Source organism: Megalops cyprinoides, chromosome 20, assembly GCF_013368585.1.
Source record: "Megalops cyprinoides isolate fMegCyp1 chromosome 20, fMegCyp1.pri, whole genome shotgun sequence".
NCBI lineage: Eukaryota > Metazoa > Chordata > Actinopteri > Elopiformes > Megalopidae > Megalops > Megalops cyprinoides.
This window is the reverse complement of record NC_050602.1, coordinates 12727809-12755581: the sequence shown is the minus strand read 5'-3', so window position 1 is coordinate 12755581 and position 27773 is coordinate 12727809. Positions and strand designations below refer to the sequence as shown.

The 27773-nt window shown below is 49.9% G+C and overlaps 1 protein-coding gene across 8 annotated transcripts; it reads left to right on the top strand.

The window, feature by feature from the left end:
- The first annotated feature begins 47 nt into the window (after window positions 1-47).
- eif4g1a (eukaryotic translation initiation factor 4 gamma, 1a) lies at window positions 48-25979 on the top strand. Of its 8 annotated transcripts, XM_036554058.1 has the most exons (33): window positions 51-514; window positions 3252-3292; window positions 4174-4255; window positions 4336-4453; window positions 4693-4776; window positions 5330-5350; window positions 5885-6067; window positions 8175-8265; window positions 11318-11445; window positions 14483-14575; window positions 14692-14776; window positions 14976-15749; window positions 16820-16908; window positions 17259-17496; window positions 17585-17718; window positions 17814-17933; window positions 18180-18569; window positions 18782-18928; window positions 19258-19494; window positions 19751-19855; window positions 19976-20257; window positions 20476-20590; window positions 21039-21156; window positions 21348-21574; window positions 21797-21918; window positions 22050-22222; window positions 22720-22845; window positions 22934-23015; window positions 23226-23324; window positions 23571-23705; window positions 23867-23948; window positions 24411-24551; window positions 24966-25979. In XM_036554058.1, the coding sequence occupies exons 4-33, from the start codon at window positions 4379-4381 to the stop codon at window positions 25145-25147; spliced, it is 4878 nt and encodes a 1625-aa protein (XP_036409951.1). In that variant the 5' UTR covers window positions 51-514; window positions 3252-3292; window positions 4174-4255; window positions 4336-4378; the 3' UTR covers window positions 25148-25979. The 8 variants fall into 8 exon arrangements, with proteins under 8 accessions (XP_036409953.1, XP_036409951.1, XP_036409950.1 ...); XM_036554060.1 differs by lacking the exon at window positions 3252-3292 and having other exon boundaries at window positions 48-89; XM_036554057.1 differs by lacking the exon at window positions 3252-3292.
- Window positions 25980-27773: the final 1794 nt, after the last annotated feature.

The following is a 27773-nucleotide window of genomic DNA, read 5'->3' as shown; positions in this document are numbered from 1 at the left end:
ACATAAAAAGGGGAATCGCATGCTGTAATTAACCCGGAAGTACCCATGCGGCATCTGTAAAGAGTCTGTCCGGCTCTGCGGATAGAAAGGTAATGGCATGGCTCCCCAATGAACTCTGCTAAATTTGAACCGTGCGGCGAGCTCACCGTCAATCCGCGTCCATCCACGCTTGAAGCATGGACCCCCAGGCCTGCAGGTCAACCCGGGGGCACATGCTCTGTCAATAATCCTTTCCCAGGGCCGTATTGTTCAAGTTTGCTTCTGTTTTTGTTTTGCACATTTCAAGGGATTTACAGATTGAGCTAAAACACTGTCAGTTCTCACCCCAGTCATTCAATTAAAAGGGGTAGGACATCCCATTCCCGTTGGAGCTTGAGGATATGAACGACTTTCAAAGTGAATTGAACTAGCTGTTAGCTATCTAGCTAATGAAACTGGCGAGGATATAGCTTACGAGGTACAGAAAGGCGAGCCCCATTCTCTCTCCAGTCTTCATAACTTCAATTAATTCCTGGTAAGCAATTTCCTAGGTTACCTATATGTATTAGTTAACAAACTACGTTTAATCTGTCATTGATCGTTTGAAAGAGGTATGGGAACTGTTCTTCAAAAAGGCATTGGAAACCGGCTAGCTAGCAAGCTTTCAGAACCATCGAAAAGCTAATACAGACTAGCTAATGTTAACTTAGCCAGCTAACAACCGAGTAACTCTTTTAACTCTAGCTGTCTGCTGCATTGTGTTCTTATGCAGGTATTTGAAAGCCAATTTAGCAACTCCTAACTTTCCGCTTGCCAGTTAACTTGTTTGCCCTGTTTCTGCAAGCATTTAGCTAACCTGTCAGATTGTACATTACGAGGCGGTAAATTGGCTAGTTAGCCAGCTAATTGTCATGTCGGGAGAACTGTGGTTTATCCATTTGGCATGTAGGTCGCTGGCAAGGCCCCGTGAGTGTTAGTTAACTCAGTAGCTTACCAGCGGTATCCAAAGAAAAAAAAAATCAATAACTCATGTAGCTGGCTGTATTAAGCACTGGACTAGATTCATTCCTGTCATAAATGTTTATGATGGTAACAACTCAAGAGTTTAAGAAGTGCATGAGCTTACGTTAATGTTACGTAGCCAGCAACCAGGTATTTTGTCCGCAGTTTAACAGTTATTTTCCTGTAAATAGATATATTTACTACCTCGTAACAGTGAAAAGACAATCGCTTTCTAATCCAGTAACTCACTGGAATGAGGTCCGCCGCGATTTCACTTCGCAAGCTAACGTTAGCCGGTGAAGTTTTTACGCCATGACTTCTTACTGTGGCATGAATCTAGCTAGCTAACATTAAGCTATCTATCAAACAAGCTGACAAATGTCATTCAGCATACCTGACATCTAAGTAGCGAGCTAACTGAACTTATAAGGACAAAATGTGTTCCGCTGAGCTAGGCAACGCTAACGCATGGATTTGAAAAGTTCTGATGAGAATATGGGGGGATAAATGTCGTTGGTCCCATTTTCATTTACGAAAACTGTCGCCAACAAAGCTAACAGTGGGCTGAGTTAAATACCTGTTAGATAACATTAGCTGGGTGACGGTAATAATACTGGAGAAATAACTGAAGAAATATTTTTGAACGAGCTGGACATCAGCCAGTTCGCTAACAGCAATGCTGCGCGATGTGTGGCCAGTAACCGGCTTTGACATCTGAACCCTGAACGCTTGCAACCTAGCTAGCGATTGTATATGCTATCTGTCTGTCGTTAACAGACGGACGGTTTATGCGTCCATTTGGTCGTTTTTTGGACTACTATCACTTAGTAATTTAGACTGCTAGTTAGCTGTTGAATTGTAGCTAGGGTAACAGGCTACTAAACATAGCTATCGTCTGTAGCTAGCATTTGTACAATTTCTTATCACCCTTGCGGATCAAGGCATTCGTAATTTTAGCTGAGTAGAAATCACTCCTGTGCGGTCAGACATTGCAGGGGACACGTCGGTCAAACATTGATAGTCAGCTAAAATCTAGCCACCTAGCTTGTTCAAGCGACAGTCACTGTCTGTGGCCAAAGCTTGGAGTTGTAGTGAAGGAATGCCTTGCCAGTCCGTAAATGAACTTGGCAGGTGGCATACTGTTCTTCCAACATGCGGCATCGGTTATCCTGTGGCTCGCTAGCTAGCCAGTGAAAGTGTCACGAAGTGAATTTATTTTGATCCATCTGTTAGCTGGGATATCATCCGTCAGGTTAACGTTAAGTGTTGGTGGGGCAATACTCCATTCTTAATGTTTTAGGCTACTGTACAACATTATAGATAGGTTCCCTGTGGGGTGTAGCTACATACATCAGGCTCAGCCTGCATGGTTCCTGAGCACTGCATAATTTTTTTTGTCTCGCAGCCGACAAGCCTGGCGAACAGAAGCATCTTTGTTAACTACCTTTGCATATAGCGAATGTAAATCTACCTTGTTGTTGAATTTGTATATATAGACTGAAAGCAGACTTCCGTGGCGTGGCGTTAACGTGGTGAAAATATTTGCCAGACAGCGTCACGGTACTAAACGCCAACTGAAGTTTGAAATGGCCATTTTGTATGAGCACGCTAATCTGGCGTCCCTTCTTTTTAAGTCACGAGTTGTTAAAAACCTAATAGCATTTTAAAACTATAAAACCTATTATAGTTGGTTATTTTGACCAGCAACGTCTTGGAAGAATGCGTTTGTGCTTTAGTTTAGTGATAGTCTTTAAATAAAGCGTAGACAGCCTCCGTAATGTGTACGTTTTGGGTTTGTGCAAACGTGTGTTAAAAGCGTGAAAGGCACAAACTGGGCACTAGAAGCAGGAACCACGTGGTGCGCTTGGTGCCTGTGGCAGACGCAAGCTCCATGGCGTCGCGTCGCAGTGTCCATCACATTTTACTTTAAAGTGTGGTTTTTTTTTTCCATCATGTCTACTTTATGCTCCAAACTACCATGTGGGCGCGAATGAACATAAATGAGCATTGCCGATGTCACCTGCCGTAGAAGAGCCATGTGCAGTGGGCAAACGATTCTAGAGACAAACGGGACTTTACTGAAAAAGGCTTCTAAATTTGTGAGCGGAAAGAGTCTGCGTTAGTCTGGTCTTTGTTAATTATCCGTCCGCATGGTTGTGGAGTAGTGGGTAGAGCATAGTGGGTAGCGTGACGTTGTAGCGTGAGTTGGGACGTTGCTTTTGTACTCTTCATCTGACTCAGGGGCACCGAATCCAGTTTTTTTGTTGCAGGATATGAAGGAGAAACACTGAACAGCAGCACTGAATCAAAGGTGGGTCACAGATTGTCCTCGCCATACTGGAGGTGTGTACTGTGTCAGTTAGCTGAGAATTGGGTGATTTTAGGGTTAGGTGAAAAGGGTTCAGTAGCCCTGCATCTGTGGAATTTAGACATTGGTGGTGAGTCACCAATGCGTTTAATGATCCAACCGTGGACGCAGTTAGATTGACACATCTGTATAGATTACATTACATTCATTTAGCAGACGCTCTTATCCATGTATAATTAAAATATTAGTGGATCCACACAACTGTCTTATCTAGGCTAAACAAATAGTGTGTGCCTTCCCTCCTCCTGCTATTCCTCTTCTCCAGGACTGACCTCCAGTTGAGCAGAGGTTCTGTAATGTGACCTCTTGCTCTGGGTGTTCCCCGCAGGTCAGCCATCTGTTAGATCGTTAAGATATGGGCTCACTCTCTGACCTGCCTATTGTATGCCATCCCTGTGGAAACTGTAGGCCCTGCAACTGTCCTGGGGCACTGTAAAGGGAGCCCCTCCTACCAGTGAATGATTATTGATCCCAAAAGATGGCTGCCTCCTGTTCGCTATGTAAGCACATGACCATCTGGTTCCTCGGTCCCCATATTCACGCTCTGATGACATCATTATTGATGTCACCATTGGAAGCTTTGGTGTTTTACAGGCTGACCTTAAAACTGCCCATTAGTTTGGGTGCGTAGGTGTACGCAGGCAGGCTTTTTGTATTGCTTTTTAAAAGAGCAGTGGTCAGCATTCAGCTGTCACTTGTGTTAGCTGTGCTGGGTAATTGGGGATGTGGGCAAATGTAGTTATTTATCTCCTTTTTCCCCTGTCCCCACCCCATCTCGCTCCCTCTTCTTTCGCCTGTCTCTCCCCCCCCCCCCCCCCCCCCAGAACGTGACTGTGGAAGAGACCACCACATTGGCACTCAGCCGGGCCCTGCTCCTGTAGGCGGGAGAAGCAGAATCTCACCAGTGTAGGTGGTGTACTGCTCTCATTTCCCCTCCTTCTGTTGAAGTTATCTTGCTGAACTGGTGCTCACTCGCTCCTCCTCAGATTTGTCTACAGATCTGCGGCTCTCCATGCGGAACCAGATGAGATGAACAAAGTGCCACAGCAAATAGCAACACCCCCTTCCGCCCCCCACCCTGCCCCTTCCCCTGGACTTCTACAGGTAAGAAAAACACACAGCCTATGAGATTGCCTTTATGACCCATAGCCTATCAGATGGCAACTTCTTGCAGTGGCTAGGGATGAGAAGATATGAAAATTAGAACAAGTGCCACAATTCTCTTAACACAAAATTTAAAATGCATGTGTGAACAATTTAGCAAGTTTCAGAAACACAGAGCACATTTTCTGCTACAACTAATTCAGGATAAAAATGCGTGATACTGTCTCCACCCTCCCCAGACCGCCTTTCCTCCTGGTCAGCCCACTGGTGTTGTCTTTGCGACCCCATCGGCACAAATGAACGCAGCCCCACAACCTCGCCAGGTATGCCACTCCAACAGCTGTGGAGTTTCCTCACTTCTACCCATAGCAGTGACTCATGTCTCTTTGGACCTGGGAGCTCTGTTCATTCATTTCCTCTCTCCCTCTCACTGTCACTGTCCCTGCCTCCGTGCTCTGCTAGAGTATCCTATTTCTGGTTTCCGTGGCAACCTGACTGACCGTTGTGTGTGTAGAGTCACTTACAACTGACAGGGAGCTGCCGGTTCGGGTAGCGTAGCATGTCTTCCTGCATGTTAGACAGCTGTCTTCTGGCCTTGTACCTCCCTCTTTTGTTGTCCACTTAGTTTGCTGTAAAGCCTCGTGATTTACACCAACGGGTATCAACACCTGGAGCTGGTCCCAACTGTTGAATGCGACATTGGCTGAAACAGGGAGACCAGGGCTCGGACGTATTAGATGTCCGCGGGCCTCTGTGGACAGACTGCCTGTGGCTAATGACATCACTTTGCTCTCTCACATTTTCTCCGCGTCTCACCTGTTCTCTCCCTCTCCGTTTTCCGTGTTGCTTCCTCTCGTGTGTGTTGTGCTGCTGAAGGGAGGATTCAGACCGCTGCAGGTAATGCCTTCTGCCTCCTTGCTCTTCTGCTTCCTCCCGGACGTTAATAGTGAGCACAGCGAGAGCTCACATCAAAATCAAATCCATCGCTGCTCGCACCCGTCTGTCCCTGCCGTCAGAGACGTTATCTGTGTACACTGCCAGTCAAATGTTTAGATACAGCAAATATTTTTATTTATACTATCTTCCACCTTTTAGAATAATAGGAAAGACATCAAAACTGTGATATAATGCAAATGGAGTTATACAGTCACCAAAAAGGGTTAAACAAGTCAAAGATATCTTATATTTTACATTCTTCAGAGTAGCCAAAAATATTTTTAAAAATAAAAATTTAAATACATTCATGCATAAGCATCAATTGCACAATTTATTTGTCTAAGAAACAAATTGCAAACATTTAAGCGTAAATCTTTAGGTCAAAATGTTCCCATTATCTTAATCAGGTGTGTCCAAACTTTTGACTGGTACTGCATGTGAACTGTGGAGCATAATGACCTATTCTGTCCAACTGATGCCCCCACCACACTGCAGCAGTACTACCAGAACCGGCCCGGTTTGCCCGGTGCCTCCCCCCGGGTTCAGACCAGCAGCGCACCGCGGCCTGTAGGGCCGACCCACGTCTTCCAGCCTGGGACACAGATGATGATGATCCCCCAGCAGCAGCTATCGTTTGGAAATTCACAGAACCCCGCCTACCTCTTCCCGCCTGCACAGGTAGCCCCCCCGCCTCAGACACACGCTATGCGGCCATACATGGAGCATACGTCATTACATATGGTATAACTGAACACACACGCACAGTGCATACCTGTAGCTGGTACACCTGTAGCTGTCTATAGCCTTTTTTGTGGGGGGGGGGGGGGGGGGGGGGGGTGAGGGTATCTATGTTTTAGCACACTGCTAGAAAACTTCTGGTTGCTTTCTGCCTTTCAGCCATTTGTAAGAAATGGGAAAAAAGGAAGCTAATATACTACACTATAAAATATTAAGCAATTCACACTGTACATTTTAACATAATTTCCACAAAACATTGCTCGTCATTAGATTTTTTTAATGTATATTTTGTTAATACATATGGGGCAGCAGTGTAGCATAGTGGTAAAGAGCAGGGCTCATAACCAAAAGGTTGCTAGTTCCATTCCCTATTGGGGCACTGCTGCTTCACCCTTGGACAAGTTACTTAACCCAGAATTGCCTGAGTAAATATCCAGCTGTACCAATGGATAACATGCAACAGTTGTAGCCTATGTAACTTGCTCTGGACAGGGGCGTCTGCTAAATGCCAATAACATAATGTACCACAAACATCCAATATTCAGTGCTTCATGATAATTTCTATCAATCACATGTGATTGTTGGCTTTCAATTAGCCTTAAATTTTCATAAACATTATTAAACAAATAGTTTCTAAATGTAATGCTGTTTAACATTTAATTGAGCCTTTTGTGTTGTACAACAAGGACGTTTCCTCGCGCTCTTTGTTTCACTCTGCTTTCAGAGCATGTGAACGTGAGCATTTCGATGTACTTTAAAGAGGGCTGCAGCTGACACCCATACTCTTATCAATAGGCTCCTGCTACACAGAGACACAGATGGGGGCAGTTGATTTCTTGATCAGATCGAGACAAAACTGTAGGCAGTGCGAGAGTGGGGTCCTCGTTTCATACTTGTTCAGCTTGTCAAGTTAAAAGTTGAGCCCGTGCTTGTTGTGTTAGTTTTTTGTCGTTCACCAAGACTCTATTGTATTATGAGCATTGCCAGCCAATGAGGCTGTACTGACAATGCCATTGCGATTGTCTGCTAAGTGGACAGTTATATACTTTTTTATATCAGTGTTGTATTTGTACTTCTGTGCAGCTTTGGGCTTGCTGTTTGGGTGTTGAAAATTTCGCATCATCACGGTGTCCCAAATAACCGCTGTGCGTGGTTTAACCATTGAACTTTGAGCTGTTATTTGACTCACTTGAAGTGGAATTTTGAATGCAGGGCAGAACTTCGACTTGTACAAGTGAATATTTGATTGGTCCTTTGAATTGTCAGAAGATGAAAAGCTAAGTGATCACAGAAGAGTGGATAATGGCTATGATATGACAAATGAGAATGGTTGCCCTGTGATCCTAGCATTCTCTGCAGGTGTGGATGATTAATTGTTATGTTACTGTAGGGTAACTGGGGTCGTAATAGCCTTCCTCCGTAGTAGGCATGGAAGGGAAATTGATATTCAAGGAGAGTCTAGGTGATGCATCCAAGTTGAGCATCTCAGATGGTGTTTAATTACAGAATACTCCTTTGTTGAAATAAATATAGGTTGTTAAATCAATGCTTATATTGAAAAGCCGTGAATCTATCACTTTGTCAGCCATGTTCAATTATACTGCACAAAGGCCAAAGCCTACATTTTACATACTGCAGGTAAACATGTTTTGCCACAATTGTTTGTGCATATTGTAAGTGTTTAGGTTCCTGTCTCAAGGAATTTTCCTTGTGATCTCCCATTTTGCATAGACACACCCAATGTGAATTTTGTCATCAGTGGGTGAATTCAGAAATGCTGTAATTTACTACTGCTGTTTTTTATTTTCAGTTGGAGTTGTTCAGCACAAGTTGCCACTAATTTCCAATTGATTTTCTGTCTCCAGTAACACTATCAGTGCAGGTTTTATGGTTGGTATGGCAGTGCTGTTTGATGAACTTTGGCTTGGGGCCTGCAGCGTGGGTTATTTCTCCTTAGATTGCTGGGGTCATCGCTCCCTTGCTGTGGAATCCCTTACCAGCTCTGGTTCTGTAGTTGAAGATTCCCTGTCTTTGCTTTCCCTCACAGTACCGGTCCACCTATGTAGCCACGGCCCAACAGTACCAGTTGCCCAGCGGAACCCCTGGCTTCTACCCTGGATCAAGCCCGGCAGAATACGGTACGTATTATCTGAGCAATAACGAGCTGCTGAGCTCAGAAATGGGCACAACCAATTTGCCCCCACCCGTTTTAATTCCCCTCTCCCCTTGATTGTGGCATAAATGCGGTCGTAATTTCTCAGGAAAAATTGAAATAACATTAAGCCTTTGGGTAATGTCTCCGCATCTGGGGCTAGTTCTGAGTCCATTGGTTTCATAGGTTAATTGAAATCCTCAGCTAAAGTCAAAATCCTCAAGTGAAGTCAAAAGATCTGTGATGTCAAGGATGTTCAGGTAATGAGGCTCTAGCTTGTGGCTATACTAACATTAACCGTGGAGCTCTAGACTCTTCTCTGAGTGGACAGGACCGGGGAGGGTGCAGTCCTCTTCCTTGCGGCTATTTGGAATGGGGGTAGCTCAGGGGGGATGGAGGTGGAAACCCCTCCTCTGTACTGGTTATTGTGGGTGTGTGTTCGAGAGCTGTTGGTATTTGGTATGGTATGGGAGAGGTGGGGTGGGGCTGTCTGTGTCTAACGGTGTACGTGTGGCACTAAAATGCTGCGTCACTCTGCTTAATCTGTAGCTCCTCTCGATCTCTCTCACTCTGCCCGTTTCCTTCTCTCTGTCCCTCTCTTTCCTTCTCTCCTGTTCCTCCCTCCTCCTGGTCCCCTGCGTTTAGAGCCCCCTCTCGGCAGAGGAGGGCGGGAGGGCCGGGGGAGAGGGAGCGGCCGAGAGAGCGGTCTCCGCGGCGCTCCTCCTCTCGGCACCCAGCGCTTCCCGGGTGAGTGAGCACGCGGCGGTCCGCGCGTGCCGGTCCGCGCCGCTGATCGCCGAGTCTGCGTGTTTCCCGTACCCTCTCACCCACCATCCGCGACGTGCTATTGATCGCTTTCCCTGACGCCCTCTTTCACCCGCTTCCGTAGACACTCTCTCTCCGCCCTCTTAACAGCCTGTCTCACCCCACTCTCATGCGCTCCCTCTCTCAGCCGCTTTCACTTAAACACTATCTCCCTCTTTCATCTCCTCCGTCTGGCCTACACTCTCGCTGCTCCTGTAGTGACCCCCGCTGTGTCCGTGTTCACTGCATGCCTTTGCTGTGAGTAGATGACATCTGCATACATTGACCAGGTTCAAAGTTTGAAAGCAGTGGCTGTCTGCACCTGTGCATGTCTGTATTTCATTGCATAACTATGCTTTCCAAGGTTAGTTTTTTTTGGGGAGCTAAAACCCACATGTATGCTCAGGGCAATACCATATAGCCAGGTCCTGACAGGGATGATAATTTAAAATTGAGCAACGAAGGAAAGCATAGCCTTGTGGCAAAGTGAATTTAAATGAGCAGTACAAAATGAGGCCACAGAATTCCCATCAATCATTTTGGACTGCGGTAGCATACCTTGTGGAGGAAGAAAGCAGTTAAAGTTAAAGAAATGCAAAAGGTCTGGCGGTGAGCGCTATTATTATGATTTAATTATTTATATATTTATTCATTATTAATTTCATCGTTAATAGCTCTTTCTACTTAAAGCCAGATCTGTCAGACAGGCAAAGATGAAAAACGGATGAGCTATGTAAATGAAGACCCCTCTTGAAAACAGCATTTTCTGTATTTTCCCCCTGATCTTTCAGATGTTACAGGGTTGGAATTCACCATATAAATTGATTCTGTGTTATTTTGTGTATCTAGACGTGGCAGTACAGGCAATACAGATTGTCTCCACACTTGCCCAATGAAGAAAAAAAAAAAAAACAACATGTAGCCAACTTTGGTGGCATCGTTGATAAAGCTGAATGCTTGAAGTGAATGCTCTGGGCAGACTCAGATCTGTTGCTTTAGGCTTGTCTGTCACATGGGAACAGGGTGTTTTTGGAATTTATTACAGTACTGAGTGACACAGCTTGGGCAGCATGTTCTTATTGCCCAGGACATGCAGACTGTAAGGATAAGCGCTCAGCAGGCAGTTAGCATTCCCCCTTCATTTTTTTTCCCCCATTCTTTTCCTCCCTCTGTCCCTCTCCCTCTGTCATCCCTTTCTCTCCCCCCTTTCTCCCTCTTTCTTCCTCCTTTGCTCTCCCTCTGTGTCCCCCCTCCTCCCGTCGCTTCTCTCTCCCTCCGTTCTCTTCCTCCCCCGTTCCTCTCCCTCCCTCTCTCCCTGCCTGGATCATGACTATATTTAGTCAGCTCCTCCTGGTCGGCACCACAGACTGTAATGTGAGTCAGCGTGCGTGTGTGAGAGGGAAGGAGAGAAGAAGGGAGACTGGAGGAAGAGGCTGGGTGTGGGTTTTGACTCGGGTGCGCCCCGCTCAGAGAAGGTAAGGGAAGAAGAGACAGGGCTTCCGCTCGCCTCCTTCCAAACCCGGCCCCTTTCCTCTACTTTCTGCTGTCTCTGTGGCTTTGGCTGTCCAGCAGTCCGGGCATGTCTGAGGTTAGCGGTGCTTAGGTCCTGCGTGGACGGCCCCTGTCCACGAGGCCAAGGCGAGAGAGTGTGTGTGGCCCTGCGTATCCCTGAGTGAGGGCATTCTGGCGTTTTCTCTCTGAAGATCTGTGCTGTGGTACCCCCCCCCCCCCCCCCCCCCCCAGTATGGCTGGGTTTGGTTTCAAGTCGCTTGCTGAGGTTTTTAAGGCAACCTTAAATTTGTGAACTGGTGTTGGCGTCCCCCACCCGCACCCCACCCCCCTCGCCCCGGTCTTGGCTCTTGGCTCTTGCCTCTGGCCTCTGCTGCCCTCTCGATTCTTCTGCTGTTTTGGTCCATCGCCGACCTTCTAGGTGAGGGCAAGGCGAGGGGGTAGTGGCTGGTCTGTGGAGGGGCGAAGACAATGATGTGGGAGTTATTTGGCGGCCCTGTCCGCATTCTGGACGCAGGTGTGTGAGGCTTGAGGTGATTTCCCAAAAACAAGAGTCAGAGACACCCCGGGTCCTCTGCTTTACACCCCGCCCGAGTTAATCGATGACCTCTAAGGGGGTCACTGCTGATCACCGTGTGCTGTACCAGCTTTGCAACGGAAGCGTGAGAAACCCCTGTGTTCCATCCCAGTGCTGACCGCTGTTTCTCTCCACCCTCCCTAAAAAGGAGCCTACTACTCAGCCCAAGGGCAGTACTCCCCCGCCGTGCCAGCTGCGCCCGTCATCATGAACGCCGCCCAGCCCCAGCCGACGCCCCCGCAGCAGCAGATGCAGCCCAAAAGGGAACGAAAGCAGGTACCACACACCTCCACCTGCCCGTCTGCCCGTCCTCGCACCCTTAACGCCTGCATCTTCCTCCACAATGTCTGTCTGTCTGTCCTCTCGCCCTTAACACCCGCATCTTCCTCCGCAATGTCTGTCTGTCTGTCTGTCCGTCCTCTCGCCCTTAACGCCTGCATCTTCCTCCGCAATGTCTGTCCGTCTGTCTGTCTGTCTGTCCGTCCGTCTGTCTGTCTGTCTGTCTGTCCGTCTGTCCGTCCTCTCGCCCTTAACACCTGCATCTTCCTCCACAATGTCTGTCTGTCTGTCCATCCTCTCGCCCTTAACACCTGCATCTTCCTCCACAATGTCTGTCCGTCCGTCCTCTCGCCCTTAACACCTGCATCTTCCTCCACAATGTCTGTCTGTCTGTCTGTCCACTCACCCCTTAACACCTGCATCTTCCTCCACAATGTCTGTCTGTCTGCCCGTCCTCTCGCCCTTAACACCTGCATCTTCCTCCACAATGTCTGTCTGTCTGTCTGTCCGTCCTCTCGCCCTTAACACCTGCATCTTCCTCCACATGTCTGTCTGTCCGCTCACCCCTTAACACCTGCATCTTCCTCCACATGTCGGTCTACTCACTAGAGCGCAAGAAGGCAGTTATAGGGCCTCCCACCACTGGCCACTGCAGGACTGGTGGTCCCTTTACCTTGCACTGTGTGACGTTCTGATGTGAATTGTCATCTCTCCAGAGGCGGACACCCCGGCTTCAGAAAGTAAAAGTCCTGCCATGTATTTGTTCTAGTCATTCACTAAACAAGGTGATTTCACTAATTAGCTCCTCTACCTGGCTGAAGAGTTGTGCTAATTAAATTCAGTTGGTGTAATGAATGGCTAGAACAAATATGTGGCAGGACTCTTACTTTCTGAAGCTGGGGTGTCCACCTCTGCATCTCTCAAGAGCTCATACGTCTTTCTTAGGCTTTTTTCACAATTTTTTTTCTTGAGAATTGCCTTTTGTACATTAGGCCCATGGCACTGCGTCTCGCTCCTCTCCGTGGAACAAATGCTTTCGCCAACTGAGCCCCTCAGAGACTTAAGCCCACACACAAGATGAGATGTGTGTGTGTTTTCCCTGTTGGAGAGAGCAGCTGTACGTTGTGTAGGAGGAAAACAGTAAAACAGTGTGTCATAAATGTATGTATAAACCTAGTTGTATTGTCTGTTGTGATGTATTTTCAAAACCTAAATCCTGCAGTACTTCACATACGTTTCCAGGAGGTGGCGCTATTGGGGCACTTGTCCCAAGTACACGGCTCAAGTTACTGTCCTCTGTTTTGACTGGAGGCTGCTGCCATGTGCTTGAGCTCGTGCTCATTACCTGTCGTGAGCTGTTCGGACTGGGCCGGCCTGCGTGAGCTGAGGCCTAATCTAGCTGTCAAGATAATATAATAATATAATAAGTGAGCCACCTCAAAAGTTGAGCAGAAGCTCCCTTTTAAGTAGAGAGAGGTGGGTGAGTTTTTGCTCAGCTGTGTGTAAAGCATTTTTGAAAAGTGTGGCCGCAAGTGTGTGGTATGAGGTATCATATGTTTGCAGTGGTGAAAGCACTGAACTTGTGCAACCCCCCCCCCCCCCGTTGCTGTGCTGGCAGCCGGCTGCAGGGGGAGGGGGCGGCAGTGAAGGACATGTCAGCACACTGCGCGGCTCCACGTTGCTTTACCCCCGCCCCAAACTGATCCCGGAAGCAGATGAGCTCTGAGCTCCAGCTGCTGCTGTGGCAGTAGCACCCCCCCCCTCCCCCTCCCCCCTCTCCCTCACCCCCACCCCCACCCCTTACCGGGGCTGAGTGAGGGAGCACAAGAGAGAAAAAGAGAGGAGAGAAGCAGAGGCAACGGGAAGGAGTGAAAGGGAGTGAGGAGGAAAAAGTTTGGGGGTGTTAGTTTGTCAGTCTGCCCAAAAGCCCTCCCTCGTGTGCAGCGTGTCACTCGGTGGGAGGAGGCGCATTCCATCTCTGCCGCTCGGCCAGGGAGAGAGAGAGAGAGAGAGAGAGGGAGAGGGAGAGAGAGAGGCCCCGTCCCTGGGAGAAGCGCAGGCAGGCAGCCCGGCAAACCTGAACCGTTGCCCAGCCCTCTGCACAGCGCGTGAGGCCGGAGTCGTACTCCAGTCCCAGGATGAGAGAGGCCTGCTCCTGGGGTCCGTCTGCTCGCGAGCTCTCTCCGCTCTCTGCTGTCGGGGCTTCTGCAGGTAACGGGGCCGTGTGCCTCTGTGGCGCACGGGGGCACCGGGTGTGTGTGTGTGTGTGTGTGTGCGCGTCAGTGCCTTTCCATCATGCGGCGTGAGGAACGTGAGAGGCACAGAATACTGCAGACATGCAGTCAAATGAGTTTTAGTGTGTAATCCTGAAACGGAGTTTACGTGCGTGCACACATTTGTATGAGTGTGTGTGATCTGTGGAATGGGTTTTTCTTTTTGGCTGGCCATGAGCGGTCGTTCCCTTGTGATTCTGCCTTCATGTGTGTTGTGGTATTGCCTCCACTCGTGACGGCGGAGTTCCTTTTTCCTTTTCTTTTTTTTTTTTTTTTCTTTTTTGCATTTTTTGCATTTTTTCACCCGTTTTGTAATCACCGGTTAGGCTCGTCTTCCCGTGACAACCTCTGCAGGAGCGTAGGGCGTAGCGAGAGCAACATATGCATGCCAGACGCAACTGTTTTTCATAAGCCGCGTCCCACCAGGGAGAAGAGGAAGACGCCGAACCGAGGAGAGGGGCCTGTCCTGCACATAACCCTGAGCAACCCGTATGCTCCTGAACTGTGGGGCTCCCGCTCATTGTGGGCAGATGACACTGCTAGATCTGAGGTCTCAGCCTGCACTCTGGGCTCAACGCCTTATCTGACGGAGTCGCTCAGAGGGGCCGGGGCAGACTGGCCTGACTTCTGTTTTCCCCTGCCTCACCTGCTTCTGCGGGAGAGAAGATCCTGGCAAAAGTCCCCTCTCCACTCGCTGTGTTTACCGACGCCTGTAGGGGGCAGTAGAGTCATAACCCTGCTGTCTTCTCTCTCACACGCAGATTAGAATACGAGACCCCAACCAGGGTGGCCGGGACATCACAGAGGAGATCATGTCGGGTGTCAGAACTGGTTCAACACCCACCCCCCCACAGGTAAGCAAATCTACTTAAGTCTTGTGTCTGTGCCCAGCCACAGGGGGCAGCATGTTAGTTAAACCTGAAGTCCGTATATCTGCTTGTGAAGTCAAGCTCCTCTTTTCTCCCACCAGTCTGCGGTCTCTGCGTCAGAGGGAGGCAGCCACGCACAGGTGAATGGGGAGAGTGCCCTGCCCGCCCCCACAATGGTCAGACCAGGTGAGTGCGTTTAGGTGTGACAGATAGGGGGCAACAGATAGGGTCAGATAGGGGCAACAGCCCTGGAAGGTGAAATTTGAGCTTCTTTGTCTGGTCACGTTGTGGTCATGTTAAAGTTGAGATTCCCACTTGAGCATAAGTTGGGGGGGGCTTCTCAGAGCAGGGCCTCTTTTACCTGACCTCTTTATTCCACTCACAGATGATGGAGAGAAGTCCTTGGCCCCAGCTGGCGGAACCCCCACCCCACCACCCTCTAGGAGTCCTGCGCCGGTCTCCACAGCGCCCCCTGCAGATGAGAGTCAACCTGACACAGACAGCAAGGTCTCCACCCATGATGAGGTGCCCGTTCCCCCAGGAGAGACTCCTGGTGACACTCCCACCATACCCTCTGTGAGCCCAGCTTCTGACAGGGTGGACACCCACACGCCACCTCCTGCTAGCGTGTCTCCTCCTGCTGCCATTGGTGACCATGCAGTAACCATAGCAACAACGGAACAGCCACCCGCCCCTGAGGTGGACAGACTGCAGCAGGAAGAAGAGGAGAAGGAGAGGGCAGTAAGGGAGAAGGCGAAGGAACAGGAGAGCGTGGACCTAGCAGTCGTCGAAGCTGATCCAGGCTCCACCCCCATTCCCGTAGCCATGCCCACCAACCCACCGTGCAAAGCTGCAAATGGTGTCAGTGCAGAGCTGCCGGAGTCCTCCACCATGCCAGAGGGCGCTGCGGAGCCACAAACAGCCCCGCTTCCGGAGCTGCAACTACCCAACGGTCATCCTCCCCTGGCACAGCAGGACCCGGAGGGGGCGTCAGAGGACAGCCCCGTCGCCGAAACCGAGGTCGCCCAGCCACAGGACACCCCTGCCATGCCAACACCAGACGTCACCCCTGACACTACACCGCATGTGCCTATAGAGGAGCAGAGGGGCACGCCCCCACTCCCGACCAGTGCCCCTGCTGGGGAGACCTCTATGCAAGGTGAGCTTCTCAGAGGCTGTGGGTCAATGCTTCTCAATCTTGTGTAATATAGTGTCCCTGCAAAAGCGGCCACACCTGCTTTTTGCAACCTATTCATTGCCCCCCAAAGACAAAAAACCTTGAACAGCAGACTACGTGAATTGAGTACCTTATTAAAGTACCTTAATATATATCTAAAGTATAAAAGCCAACTGCTTGTGCAGTACAGTTGAATTAACATGCTCAGTTTTATATGAGTTGCTCAATAAATGGCTAGCCAGCAGTTTCGTCTTGCTTTCAGCTAACCACAGATTTGCTTTACAAAGTCGGAGGAGTCAATGCAGTCGGTTCCGTAAATTGTGATTTGTTTCATTTTTTCTTACCAGTAATCTGTCAGTGAATGTTGAATGTCTAAAATAATGCCACTAGCATTTTGCGTTGCCTTATTGTATGTAGCAAATTGGTGTCAGCGGGGTTGCCCAGTTATTATAGCTGTGTAAATTGGATGTTTGTGCAGTGACGAGCGCTCAGTATGTTTGCGCTTATGATGTTGGAGGTAGCCTAGGCATACCTGAGGTGCCTTGATGCCACACTGCTGTCGATATCTACTGGTAGAGATAGATAGTTGCACTCAAACTCTGATCTGGATGTGCTTCGGCTCTTAACACAAAATGGGTGTGTCAGATATTAGGGATTGGCTAGCTTATCCTGGATCAGTGCTTTGGGGCACACCCTGCCCAAAGCAGTGTCTGTGTGTGTGTGTGTGTCTGTGTGTGTCTGTGTGTGTGTCTGTGTGTGTGTCTGTGTGTGTGTCTGTGTGTGTGTCTGTGTGTGTGTCTGTGTGTGTGTTTGTGTGTGTGTTTGTGTGTGTGTGTGTGTGTGTGTGTGTGTGTGTGTGTGTGTCTATGTGTGTGTGAGAGAGAGAGAAAGTGAGAGAGGGAGAGAGTACTGTTCCCTAACTTTCGCATGGGAACCAAGGGAGCACTGATTCCAGTGTTTCTGCAGTCCTGGCCATGTGTGATGCCACACGCCGGGTCTGTTAGCTCAGTCACAGTGGTGTTTCTGTGCACCCACTCCTTGCCCCCTCTCAGCCGCAGTGTCCGTGCCAAAGAAGAGGAAGAAGCTGAAGGACCTGAACAGGAAGGAGGCTGTGGGAGATCTCCTGGATGCCTTTAAAGAGGTGTGTTTGCGGGGGGTAGAGCGCTGTCTGCTTTTTCTGGTCGAGGATATTGTGCTGGGTGGTGGAGAAGGAGGCGAGGGAGACTGGAGATCTTTAGTGCTGCTGTCAGCTGGTTTAACTTCATTATATGCGGTTCACTTATAATAGCCAGTTTTGTTGTCATGCTTCATTTGTGCATGTCTTTCTCATTTTGACAGTATGTGCTGGTAGACTCGGGCAATTTGTCATGAGCATGTTCATGTGGCGGGCACACTTGCTGCCACCTAGTGGTTGCAGGCTGAACCTACAAGATGTCAGTGCAGGATGTTTTTCTGAATGTTGAGTGTAAATGTCATATTAAAAACCCCCAGGAGCAGGTGGTGGAAAGTGCCCCCGAGTCAAAGCTGGTCCAGGCAGAGAAAGAGGAGCCGTCCCCCGCCCTGGCCTCTGATGGACCCCACCCTGCCACGCCCGCGGAGGAGACCCCCGCTGCCAAGCCTACAGAGGAGCCAGATGAGACCTGGGAGGAGAAGGAGGACAAGCTGGATGCCGGGAGCGTCGAGCCTGAGGCCGTCAAGCCTACGGACCTGAAATACCAGTACAAAGAAGGTAGCGCTCTGCCAGTAGTTTGCTGGTGTTTCTGCTGGTTTTGAGTGCTTGACTCACTTTCTCTCGCTCCCTTCTCTCTCCACCCCAGAAGAGTGGAAGCCCCTCAATCCCGAGGCGAAGAAGACGTACGACCGCGAGTTCCTGCTGGGCTTCCAGTTCATCAGCATCAGCATGCACAAACCCGAGGGCCTGCCGACCATCAGCGACGTGGTCCTGGACAAGGTAGCGTCGTCTGCCTCCTGCTGGCTTGGTGGACTTACTGCGCTTTTCCCCACAAACCCATAAGAATGGTCTGATTGGTTCCTCTCTCTTTCCAGGCCAACAAGCTGCCACTGCGCCCCCCGGACCCCGGTCGTATGACTGGCATGAACTGCGGTCCTGACTTCACCCCCTCTTTCGCCAACCTGGGAAGGCAGTCCTCGAGCAGCAGAGGCCCAGTGAGTATATTTGCCTTTTTACTTCCTGTGGAGGTGTGGGTATGCCCCACCCACAACTCAGATTCACTCTGACTTACTTGGTCAGATGGATTCACTCATATTTTATTCATTTACTTGCATTTACTCAGATTCACTTTGTCAGATGGATTCACTGAAATGGGATTCACCTATTCTGAACAGATTTCATGCAGGGGTGCATTGGGGGTATACTGACTGTCCTCCTCTTCTGCCCCCCCCTTCCCCCAGCCCTCTGGAATGAGCGGCCCCCGGCGCTCACAGCAGGGCCCGCGCAAGGAGCCGCGGAAGATCATCGCCAGCGTGTCCCTCAACGAGGACATCAAGCTCAACAAGGCGGAGAAGGCGTGGAAGCCGGCGTTGAAGAAGCAGGCGGGGGCGGAGGAGCGGGGGGAGGAGGACCCCGAGGTTGCCCGCACGCAGGAGCTGTTCCGCCGGGTGCGCAGCATCCTCAACAAGCTGACGCCGCAGATGTTCCAGCAGCTGATGAAGCAGGTGACCGAGCTCACCGTCGACACCGAGGAGCGGCTCAAGGGCGTCATCGACCTCATCTTCGAGAAGGCCATCTCCGAGCCCAACTTCTCCGTCGCCTACGCCAACATGTGCCGCTGCCTGATGGGGGTGAGCCGATGGAGCCATCTGTCCAGCTGTCTGTCCAACTGTCTGTCCATTTAGAGTCTGTTGATGTGTTTGAGATACTGAGGAGCCACCTCCTGTCTGTCACGTGTCCTGAATATGCGGTTTTCCCTTTCTCCTGTCCTACCTACTCTCTGTGACATTAAGGAGTAGAATAAAGGATCAAAGCTTCTTTTAAAATCTTTGTTTTTCCCCAGTTGAAAGTCCCTACCGCCGACAAGCAGGGAGTCACTGTGAACTTCCGCAAGCTGCTGCTCAACCGCTGCCAGAAGGAGTTTGAGAAGGACAAAGACAACGACGAGATATTCGAGAAGAAGCAGAAGGAGCTGGAAGCAACCACTGTGGTAAACTTGGGTGGGGAGGTAGTGTGGCTGGGTTTATTATAGGGGAATTAGGTAAGGGACAGACTAAGTTTGAGTCAGGTGTGGGGTACAGATGGAGTAAGTGTCACAGGCAAAGGGCAGTGGGGTATGAAAGTGGCTGCTCATGATGGTGTGGAGCCACCCTGCATGTCAGAGGTCATTTGTGTAATTCTAGGAATCTATTCCAGGGTTGTCGTAGGGTAAAAGGACAGGTCATCAGTCCTGTACAAGCGTGGAAGACAAAGCAAATGTAAAAATGTCTTGTTTTTTTTCCCCTTTCCCCCCTTTGCTTGGCTTTCTGCGGGGTCCAGGAGGAGGAGCGGCAGCGTCTGAAGGAGGAGCTGGAGGAGGCCAAGGACAAGGCCCGGCGGCGGTCGCTCGGCAACATCAAGTTCATCGGCGAGCTCTTCAAGCTGAAGATGCTGACGGAGGCCATCATGCACGACTGCGTGGTCAAGCTGCTGAAGAACCACGACGAGGAGTCGCTGGAGTGCCTCTGCCGACTGCTGTCCACCATCGGCAAGGACCTGGACTTCGAGAAGGCCAAGGTACCGCGCAGCCTGTCTCACGTTACATTACTTTATTGGCATTTAGCAGATGCCCTTATCCAGAGTGACTTACATAGGTTACAGTTTTTACATGTTACCTGTTTATACAGATGGATATTTACTGAGGCAGTTGTGGGTTAAGTACCTTGCACAAGGGTGTAACAGCAATGCCCCAGTGGGGAATCCATCCAGCAACCTTTCAGTTACGAGCCCTGCTCCTTACCACTATGCTACACTGTCTCCCCTGTATGTGTAGCCCCGTATGGACCAGTATTTCAACCAGATGGAGAAGATCATCAAGGAGAGGAAGACCTCGTCCAGAATCAGATTCATGCTGCAGGATGTGCTGGACCTCAGACGGGTAACATCCCCCAACCTCACCCTGGTGTCCCTCTCACCCTCCCCACTCTGTATCCCTAGTAATTGTTCCCAGAGGAGTTTCTGGCGGGTCCTCTTCTCACTTAACCCCTCTCCTTCCCAGAACAACTGGGTCCCCAGGAGGGGCGACCAGGGGCCCAAGACCATCGACCAGATCCACAAGGAGGCGGAGCTGGAGGAGCACAGGGAGCAGATCAAGGTGCAGCAGCAGCTCCTTTCCAAGAAGGACACCCGGATGGGCGGGGGTGGAGGCGGGGGCGGGGGCCGAGCTGGGCCGCACCCCATGGGGGGCCGCGGCAGCCAGCCGCAGGAGGAGGGCTGGAACACCGTCCCCATCTCCAAGAACCGCCCCATCGACCCCAGCCGACTCACCAAGATCACCAAGGTGAGGCCCGTACCTGCGCTGGATCGGCTTCGTATGAAGAATCTCGAATCTGTCTGATCCTCTGTCCCAGCCGGCGTGCTAACAGGCTGGAAGCTGTTTCAGTACAGTAGCTTTTCGGCCCTGTGCAGTCTTTTGCTTTGATTGATTGATTTAATTAGGTTAATTTGATTTTGATTTAATTTGAAGTGGCTGCTTATTCTGTCCTCCTCTCTCCTCAGCCTGGAGCTCTGGACCTCAGCAATCAGCTTCTTGCCCCCGGAGGGAAAGGCTCCTGGGGTAGCTGGGGCAAGGGCAGCAGCGGGGGCTCAGGCTCCAAGCCCAGCGGGGAGTCAGGTACGAGTGTGTGCTAATGCACGCGCGCGCATTGCACTCACACGCATGCACATAGACGCATGCACACAGACACACACATACATATACGCAATGTCACTCACATACACATATAAGCAGTGTCACTCACTCACTCACTCACTCACACACACACACACACACACACACACACACACACACACACACAGACAGACCGACTCACATGCACACACCCACATACATATCCATATGCTAACAGTGTGTCTCACATACGTACATACACATACTGATGCTGACATGCATATAGATGCACACAGGCTGTGTCCACAGGTCAGAGGTTTTGAGAGTATTAGTTTTAGTTGTTTATTTTTGAAAAAATTGCCCCTACAAAGTGATGAAGCCAGCATCTCTTCAGTGTGGTGCAACGGTTAAAGCGTCAAAGGTAAAACCCTCAGCCTCATCTCGCCCACAGCTCCAGAGACGGGACGTCCCACCACGAGCACCCTGAACCGCTTCTCCGCCTTGCAGCAGCCCTCCTCGTCCGCCCCTCTGCCCCGCCCTGCTGAAAGCGAGCGCAGGGTCCCTCAAAGGTCAGCGCCTACCACCCCCCCCCCGTCTGCGTGTCATTTTTCCAGGCTGTCTTTCTGCCTTTGGAGGATCATTGCCGTAAGAAGTCATGTTTGAAGCAGTCAGGCGTGTGTGATGCTTTCAGACCTCAGGAATATGTCACTTCCTAAAATTTGCCAGTGGATTTTTTGATCAAACCCCCCCCTTCCTGCAGGAGCAGCTCCAGTCGGGACCGAGGGGAGCGGGGCGACCGGTCCGAGCGTCCGGGCCGCGGAGGTGGCGACCACCCGGAGCGGCGGGAGGACAGGGGCTCGGACCGCCAGCGGCCGCCGGTCAGCAAGCGCAGCTACAGCCGGGAGACGGAGCAGCGCGGGGCCGGCGACAGCCTGCGCAGGGTCAGCAGCATGACGGACGAGCGGGACCGGCACGGGCGCGAGGCGGGTGAGAGAGGGGGGGAGGGGACGCACGCAACCTTCACTCCGACGCGCCGTGTCCTTGTATGCCGTGAGCCGTTTTTAATGGGTGACGGACGGACGAGTGACGGACTCCTCTCAGGGTTTTGTCTCTTTTTTCAGGGAATCAGTATTTTTTCAGTGTTTGTCTGTGCTTTTTCTGTGTTTTCTGAGAGTAATGCATGGTATGGTACTGTATGTTTATTCACAGCTGAGCGTGGGTCGGCCTCCATGCCCCCGCCCGCCCCAGCCAAGCCCGCCATGAGCGAGGACGAGCTCGAGAAGAAGTCCAAGGCCATAATCGAGGAGTTCCTGCATATCAATGACATGAAGGTCAGCCGGGGCACTGCCGCATTTAAATGTTAACGGTGTACATCAGTCAGTAAATTGCGTAAATCGGCCGGTCACCACTCCCCGTTAAACCGCTCCCTGACCCTGCCTGCTGTTCTCCGTTCGGCCTGCAGGAGGCGCTGCAGTGCGTGCAGGAGACGAACTCGACGCAGTTGCTGTTTGTGTTCGTGCGGAATGGCGTCGAGTCGACGCTGGAGAGGAGCACCATCGCCCGCGAGCACATGGGCCTCCTGCTGCACCAGCTGCTGAAGGCGGGCACCCTGCCCCCTCAGCAGTACTACAAGGGGTGAGGGCTCGGGCGGGGGTGAGATTGGGGATTGGATCCGATGCAGTGCTGACGGCTGAAGGAGTGTGGCAGTGTACATGGCTAAGGCTGTCACTGCGGATGCTGCCCTCCACACGTTCAGGGTGACTTAGCATTTGCTTTGTCTGTGGCGGTGGCTGCAAGCGGGTGCCTCTTGCTTTGGCAGAATTTCTGACGTTCGTGCTGATAAAAAGGACGCCGTTAAAGGGCAGCGGTGTGGCGGAGTGGTAATGAGCAGGGCTCATAACTGGAAGTTTGCGGGTTCGATTCCCCGCTGGGGCACTGCCATTGTACCCTTGGGCAAGGTACTTAACTGAAAATTGCCTCCTTAACCTAAAAAGTAAATATCCAGCTGTATAAAATGTATAATTGTAACCCGTGTAAGTCCCTCTGGATAACAGCATCTGCTAAGAATGATGATATAAACCGGATGTAATGTAATATAAACCGGATTTTGCTGTTTTCTCTGTTTTGTGCAGGCTGCAGGAGATCCTGGAGGTGGCAGAAGACATGGCCATAGACATCCCCCACATCTGGCTCTACCTGGCTGAGATCATCACTCCCATGCTGAATGAGGGTGGCATCCCCATGGGCCAGCTCTTCAGGTCAGTTCACCACCCACCGCGTCTGGAAGGGCCGAAGCAATGAGAGAATGTTTAAGCCCTCTGACCCCTGCTTCTGTCCCCCATGCAGGGAGGTCTCAAAGCCGCTTGTCCCACAGGGCAAGGCTGCTGTTCTGCTGGTGGAGATCCTCTCCCTGCTATGCAAAGGGATGGTGAGTACCGCCTGACCCGCTGTCGGCACCGGCGGGCCCATGTCCTGGGGGTGAGGTGGTGTTGCAGACCTGGGTCGCATGTGGAGTGTGTCAACTTGAATACATGTACTTATGTTCTGTTTTGCTCTACATAAGAGCATCTGCTAAATGAATGTAATGTTATGTCACTCTGGACGTGACACTAACAGTGTGTGATTGCCTGTCCTTCAGAGCCATAAGAAGGCAGGACTGCTGTGGAGAGAGGCGGGCCTCAGCTGGAAGGACTTCTTGCCCGAGGATGAGGATGTCAACAAATTTGTAACAGAGAAGGTGAGTGAACAGCAAGGAGCAGAGAGGCTGAGGCTGACAGAGATAACGCTGTATGCGGGTAGCAGGGGCTGCCTAGCATGGGAGGGGCAAGCTGAGATGGGTGGAGCTGAGTTCTGATAGGGGCGCTGGGTAGAATGGGAGGGGCTGAGTTGTATAGGAGGGCTCTGTGTGAAGTTCGAGCAAGGGGTTGAGGTGCTTGGATTGGCTGGGATGGAATGGGCCTGACTGAAGCCGTTTTCTCTGCAGAAAGTGGAATTCACACTGGGAGAGGCCTCTGAGAAGCCCAGCAAAGTAGAGATGTCCTCTGAGGAGCTGTGCAGACGCCTGGACAAGCTAATGCAGGAAAACGTCAGCAACCAGAGTATCTTTGACTGGGTTGAGGTATGTGTGACCGCATATGCGTTTTAGCGCTTGTGTTCCTGTGGGTATTTCCACAGAACGGATGCTTCCTTTACTCGTGTACACTCACTCACTTCTTTAAAGGCCTTCTCACCTGTGACCCTTTGACCCTTGTGGTGACAGTGTCATGACCCCTTCAACAGGCAAACCTGGACAAGCAGCAGATCAACTCCAACCTGCTGGTGCGGGCGCTGATGACCTCAGTGTGTCGGTCAGCCATCATTGGTGAGCAGGTCCCGTCCACACACCCTTGCTAGACATGTGTCTGCTGCACAAACATCAGTTGGTTGGGGAGCTGCTGTTCCGTTTGGAGCTCCTGATACACACTTGAGCTCAAGAAATTTCATCATGGTTGTTAGTTCATATCCTGCATCGGAGAGCAAGAGCTTTTAATGTTCACAGAAGTATTATTGGAAGTGAAATGCGCTCGATTGTCCAGCACTCTCAGTGTGGTCTCATGTTTCAGTGGGATTTGATTACTTTCAGTTTGCTTCCCGGCTCGGCTTTGATGATCACATTACAAGCCACACCCAGTGTGACAGACAGACAGGCAGGAGTGTGTGTGCATCTGTGACTAATTGTCTACGCCCTGGCCATTACATTTAGCAAAAATGACTGTACTAAAATGCCATCTGTTCGCATGGTTCTGTAACTGTACCGTGTTTTTGGGGGCTGATCTCTCTCCAGGTGAGAACCCTTACAAGGTGAATCCTGCGCAGATCAAGCTGAGGGCCAAACTGCTGCAGAAGTACCTGACAGAGGAGCAGAAGGAGCTGCAGGCTTTGTATGCCCTGCAGGCCCTCATGGTCAAGATGGAGCAGCCAGCCAGTAAGTACTGTGTCTGTGTGTGTATGTGTGTGTGTGTGTGTGTGTGTGTGTGTGTGTGTACACATTAATATGACTGTATGTGTGGATGTGTGTGTGTGTGTTTGTGTGTGTGTGTGTGTGTGTGTGTGTGTGTGTGTGTGTGTGTGTGTACACATTAATATGACTGTATGTGTGGAAGTGTGTGTGTGTGTGTGTGTGTGTGTACACGTTAATATGACTGTATTTGCGGAAGTGTTTGAACCTGTGTGTGTGTCTGTGTACACGTTAATATGACTATTTGCGGAAGTGTTTGAACCTGTGTGTGTGTGTGTGTGTGTATATGTGTACAGGTTTGTAATTAAAGGTGAAAGCACACGATTGAATGTGTGTGCGTGTGCACTCCAGGCTGTGTGTGAGCGCTGTGCGTTTCCTCAGATCTGCTGCGGATGTTCTTCGACACGCTGTACGACGAGGACGTGATTAAGGAGGAGGCCTTCTACAAGTGGGAGTCCAGCAAAGACCCCGCGGAGCAGCAGGGCAAGGGCGTGGCCCTCAAGTCCGTCACCGCCTTCTTCACCTGGCTCCGCGAGGCCGAGGAGGAGTCCGACAACAGCTAGGCCCGCCGCCGCCACCTGGAGCACTGGAGTGGAAAGGCGTGTGCAGAGCAGAGACAGCCGTGATAAATCTATATGAAAGGGTCTTCCGAGTGATCATACAATCATTTATTTTTATTTCCTCATTTTTTTTGTCCTCTCGCCTAGCAAATGACTAAAAACATGAAATGAAAGGCCAGGATATGAACTGGTGGCGCCATCACTCCGGTGTTTCGTGGATTGATCTCCAGTTTTAAAGCGTAAATCTACAGTGTTCCTGATGTTCAACGAACAAAAATAACCCGACAGTATAAACTAAGGTTGCTTACCGTATGAATATTTCATGTATTATGTTGAAGGGACCTGATGGATATCATGTGTAATATGTGATGAAATATGGAGCTCTGAAGTAGGTGGTTATATTTTTTGTCCTGAGATTCAGATCTTTCACCTTAAAGGAAGAATGCAAAGGATGTGAACAAGCTGGAGCTATCTTTTTTGGACATTTCTGATTGCAAGCCTTTTTTGTGTGTTTTTGACTTCCTGTTGACCTCAGGGGTCCTTAGGGGTGGTGTTGGGGGGAGTGGACATTGACCTTGGCTGCTGGGGGTTATCAGCATGTTTGTTTGCCCCCCTCCTCCCCTCCCCCAACCCCATGTCTGCCTTTGACACCTACAGTTCAGAACCGGGGGTCCTGCAGATGTTTTAGGACCCTCAAACAAGCCTGTAGTGGATTTTAAAGAACAATCATTAAAACTTGAACTTATATAGAGAAATCAGCTTTAAAAGAGAAGCCGTACACATCCTATAGCCTTTCTGCTTATGTAAGCAGAAAAAATTCACAAGAGTTCTGTAAATGTTTTATTTTTCAAAAATAAAGAATGCTGATGTAGTGCTGTCATTATTCTTTAATAAAAAAGGGGGAGGGTGAGCCGAGATGTTCGATCTTGTGCTCCGTTAGCATCTTTAAGACTTTTTATGCTGGATTAAACCATTATGTCTGGCCCTGGACAATTTTGGCAGGTGTTGTCATATCTACTGTACACTGGTTTGCCCTTTTTTCAGTGACAGCTGCTAGTTTAATCCACGGCTCTGTATGAGCCCACAGGATTGACATGTTACTCTCAGCTTTCCCTTCATTGCAGTTGGTCTTCTGGTTAGTTTTGTGTGTGTGTGTGTGTGCGCGCGCGCGCGTGTGTGCGCGTGCGCGCGTGTGTGTGTGCGCGTGCGCGTGCGCGTGTGTGTGTGTGTGTGCGTGCGTGCGTGACATTTAAAAGCAAAAAAAAAAGTTTTATCCGAGTACAAGAGAAACTTACAGTTTGCCTTAGTGGGCCCTTGCTCCCATGATGTCTTACTGAAAGGTTTTATCCAATGAGCTGTTTTACATTATATCCACTAGAGAGAGCCATTGTTGTGTGTGTGTGTGTGCCCCAATGTACATACAAAAGCACACAGCAGGTTGTGCACAGTAGTGGCGTACAGATGAGATTTCGGAGGTGTGTATCGAGCTGTGGAGTTAAGGGCACAACCTGCTGGAGTTCATTTAGAAAAGGATGTATTCTGATGAGATGCACAGAAGGGCTGCAGTTGACTTTAACTGACTTTAATTTGGCAATTATCTCAACCTGTTTTTTTTTTTTGTTTTTGCGAGATTAACAATCGCGCCTGTTTCTGTACAGATCGCCCATTAGCAGACGATCTCTTTTATCTTAATTGCATCTGATGTGGCAGTCCGGCCTTTGTGCACTTCTTATAGAGTCATTTAGTTCGACGATAAAAAGAGATTGGTCTAATTTAAAGACAAACCCCTGATCTTTTTGTTCAGGCAGAATGACTCAACATAATCCTGTCTTAAAATTTAAAAATAAAAAGTGCAGATGCTACCACATTAGACAGTCGAGAAGCAATAAGACGCAGATGCGTGATTCTTACTATTTCATATCTGACACACATGACAGATGTCTGTTAAAATGCAGAAAACATTGGAAGAGGGTCATACACACCCCCGGTACTCGCCAGGTTACCCACAGTTCTGTGCTCCTTTGTGACAATGAGACTGCATCACTCTGGAGGCCCGTCCTAGTGGTGATGGCCTGTGGAAATCCTCTGCTTCGGTTCGACCAGATTTCTGCATTGAGTGTGGAGAGAGGGGGTAGATCCCAAACTGCGGAGGGAGGGAGCACCCCACTGCCCTCTGCCTTAGTAACCCAATTATTGTTCTACTGTTGTGAGAACATGAGTGTTGGGAGGGTGAATGATCCAGGATCAGCTAATATAAATCTAATTGTATCACCAAATACTATTATTTTGTATGGAAATCTGAATCTGGTTCACTTGGGGCTTTTGCCAAATGCCCACACTTCAAACTGGTAGCTGCAGAACCTGCCTTGGTAATCGCTGTCCAGGGACTCTGAAACGGATTTGGGTATTGGGTAACAGATACTGCCCAAATTCCACACCGTTGCCCTCTACCAGCCTGAATATATTGTTCTAATTTCAGAATTGCATGAGAAGAAAAATAGTCGGGGGAACTTCAAGTCTTTATTCTGTCTCATGGCAAAATAGCAAGAGTTTTAACAGAATTAATGGCCTGTATTCGCTCTCGCAAAACTTCTGTTAAAATTTCATGTCTAATGCAAATTAGTACAGA

Coding starts and splice junctions, on each gene's coding strand:
- eif4g1a (XM_036554060.1), top strand. CDS start 4,379: ATGAACAAAGTGCCACAGCAAATAGCAACACCCCCTTCCGCCCCCCAC. Junction 19,495..19,750: donor TGGACTTCGAGAAGGCCAAG/GTACCGCGCAGC, acceptor CTGTATGTGTAG/CCCCGTATGGACCAGTATTT. Junction 22,846..22,933: donor CCCATGGGCCAGCTCTTCAG/GTCAGTTCACCA, acceptor TCCCCCATGCAG/GGAGGTCTCAAAGCCGCTTG.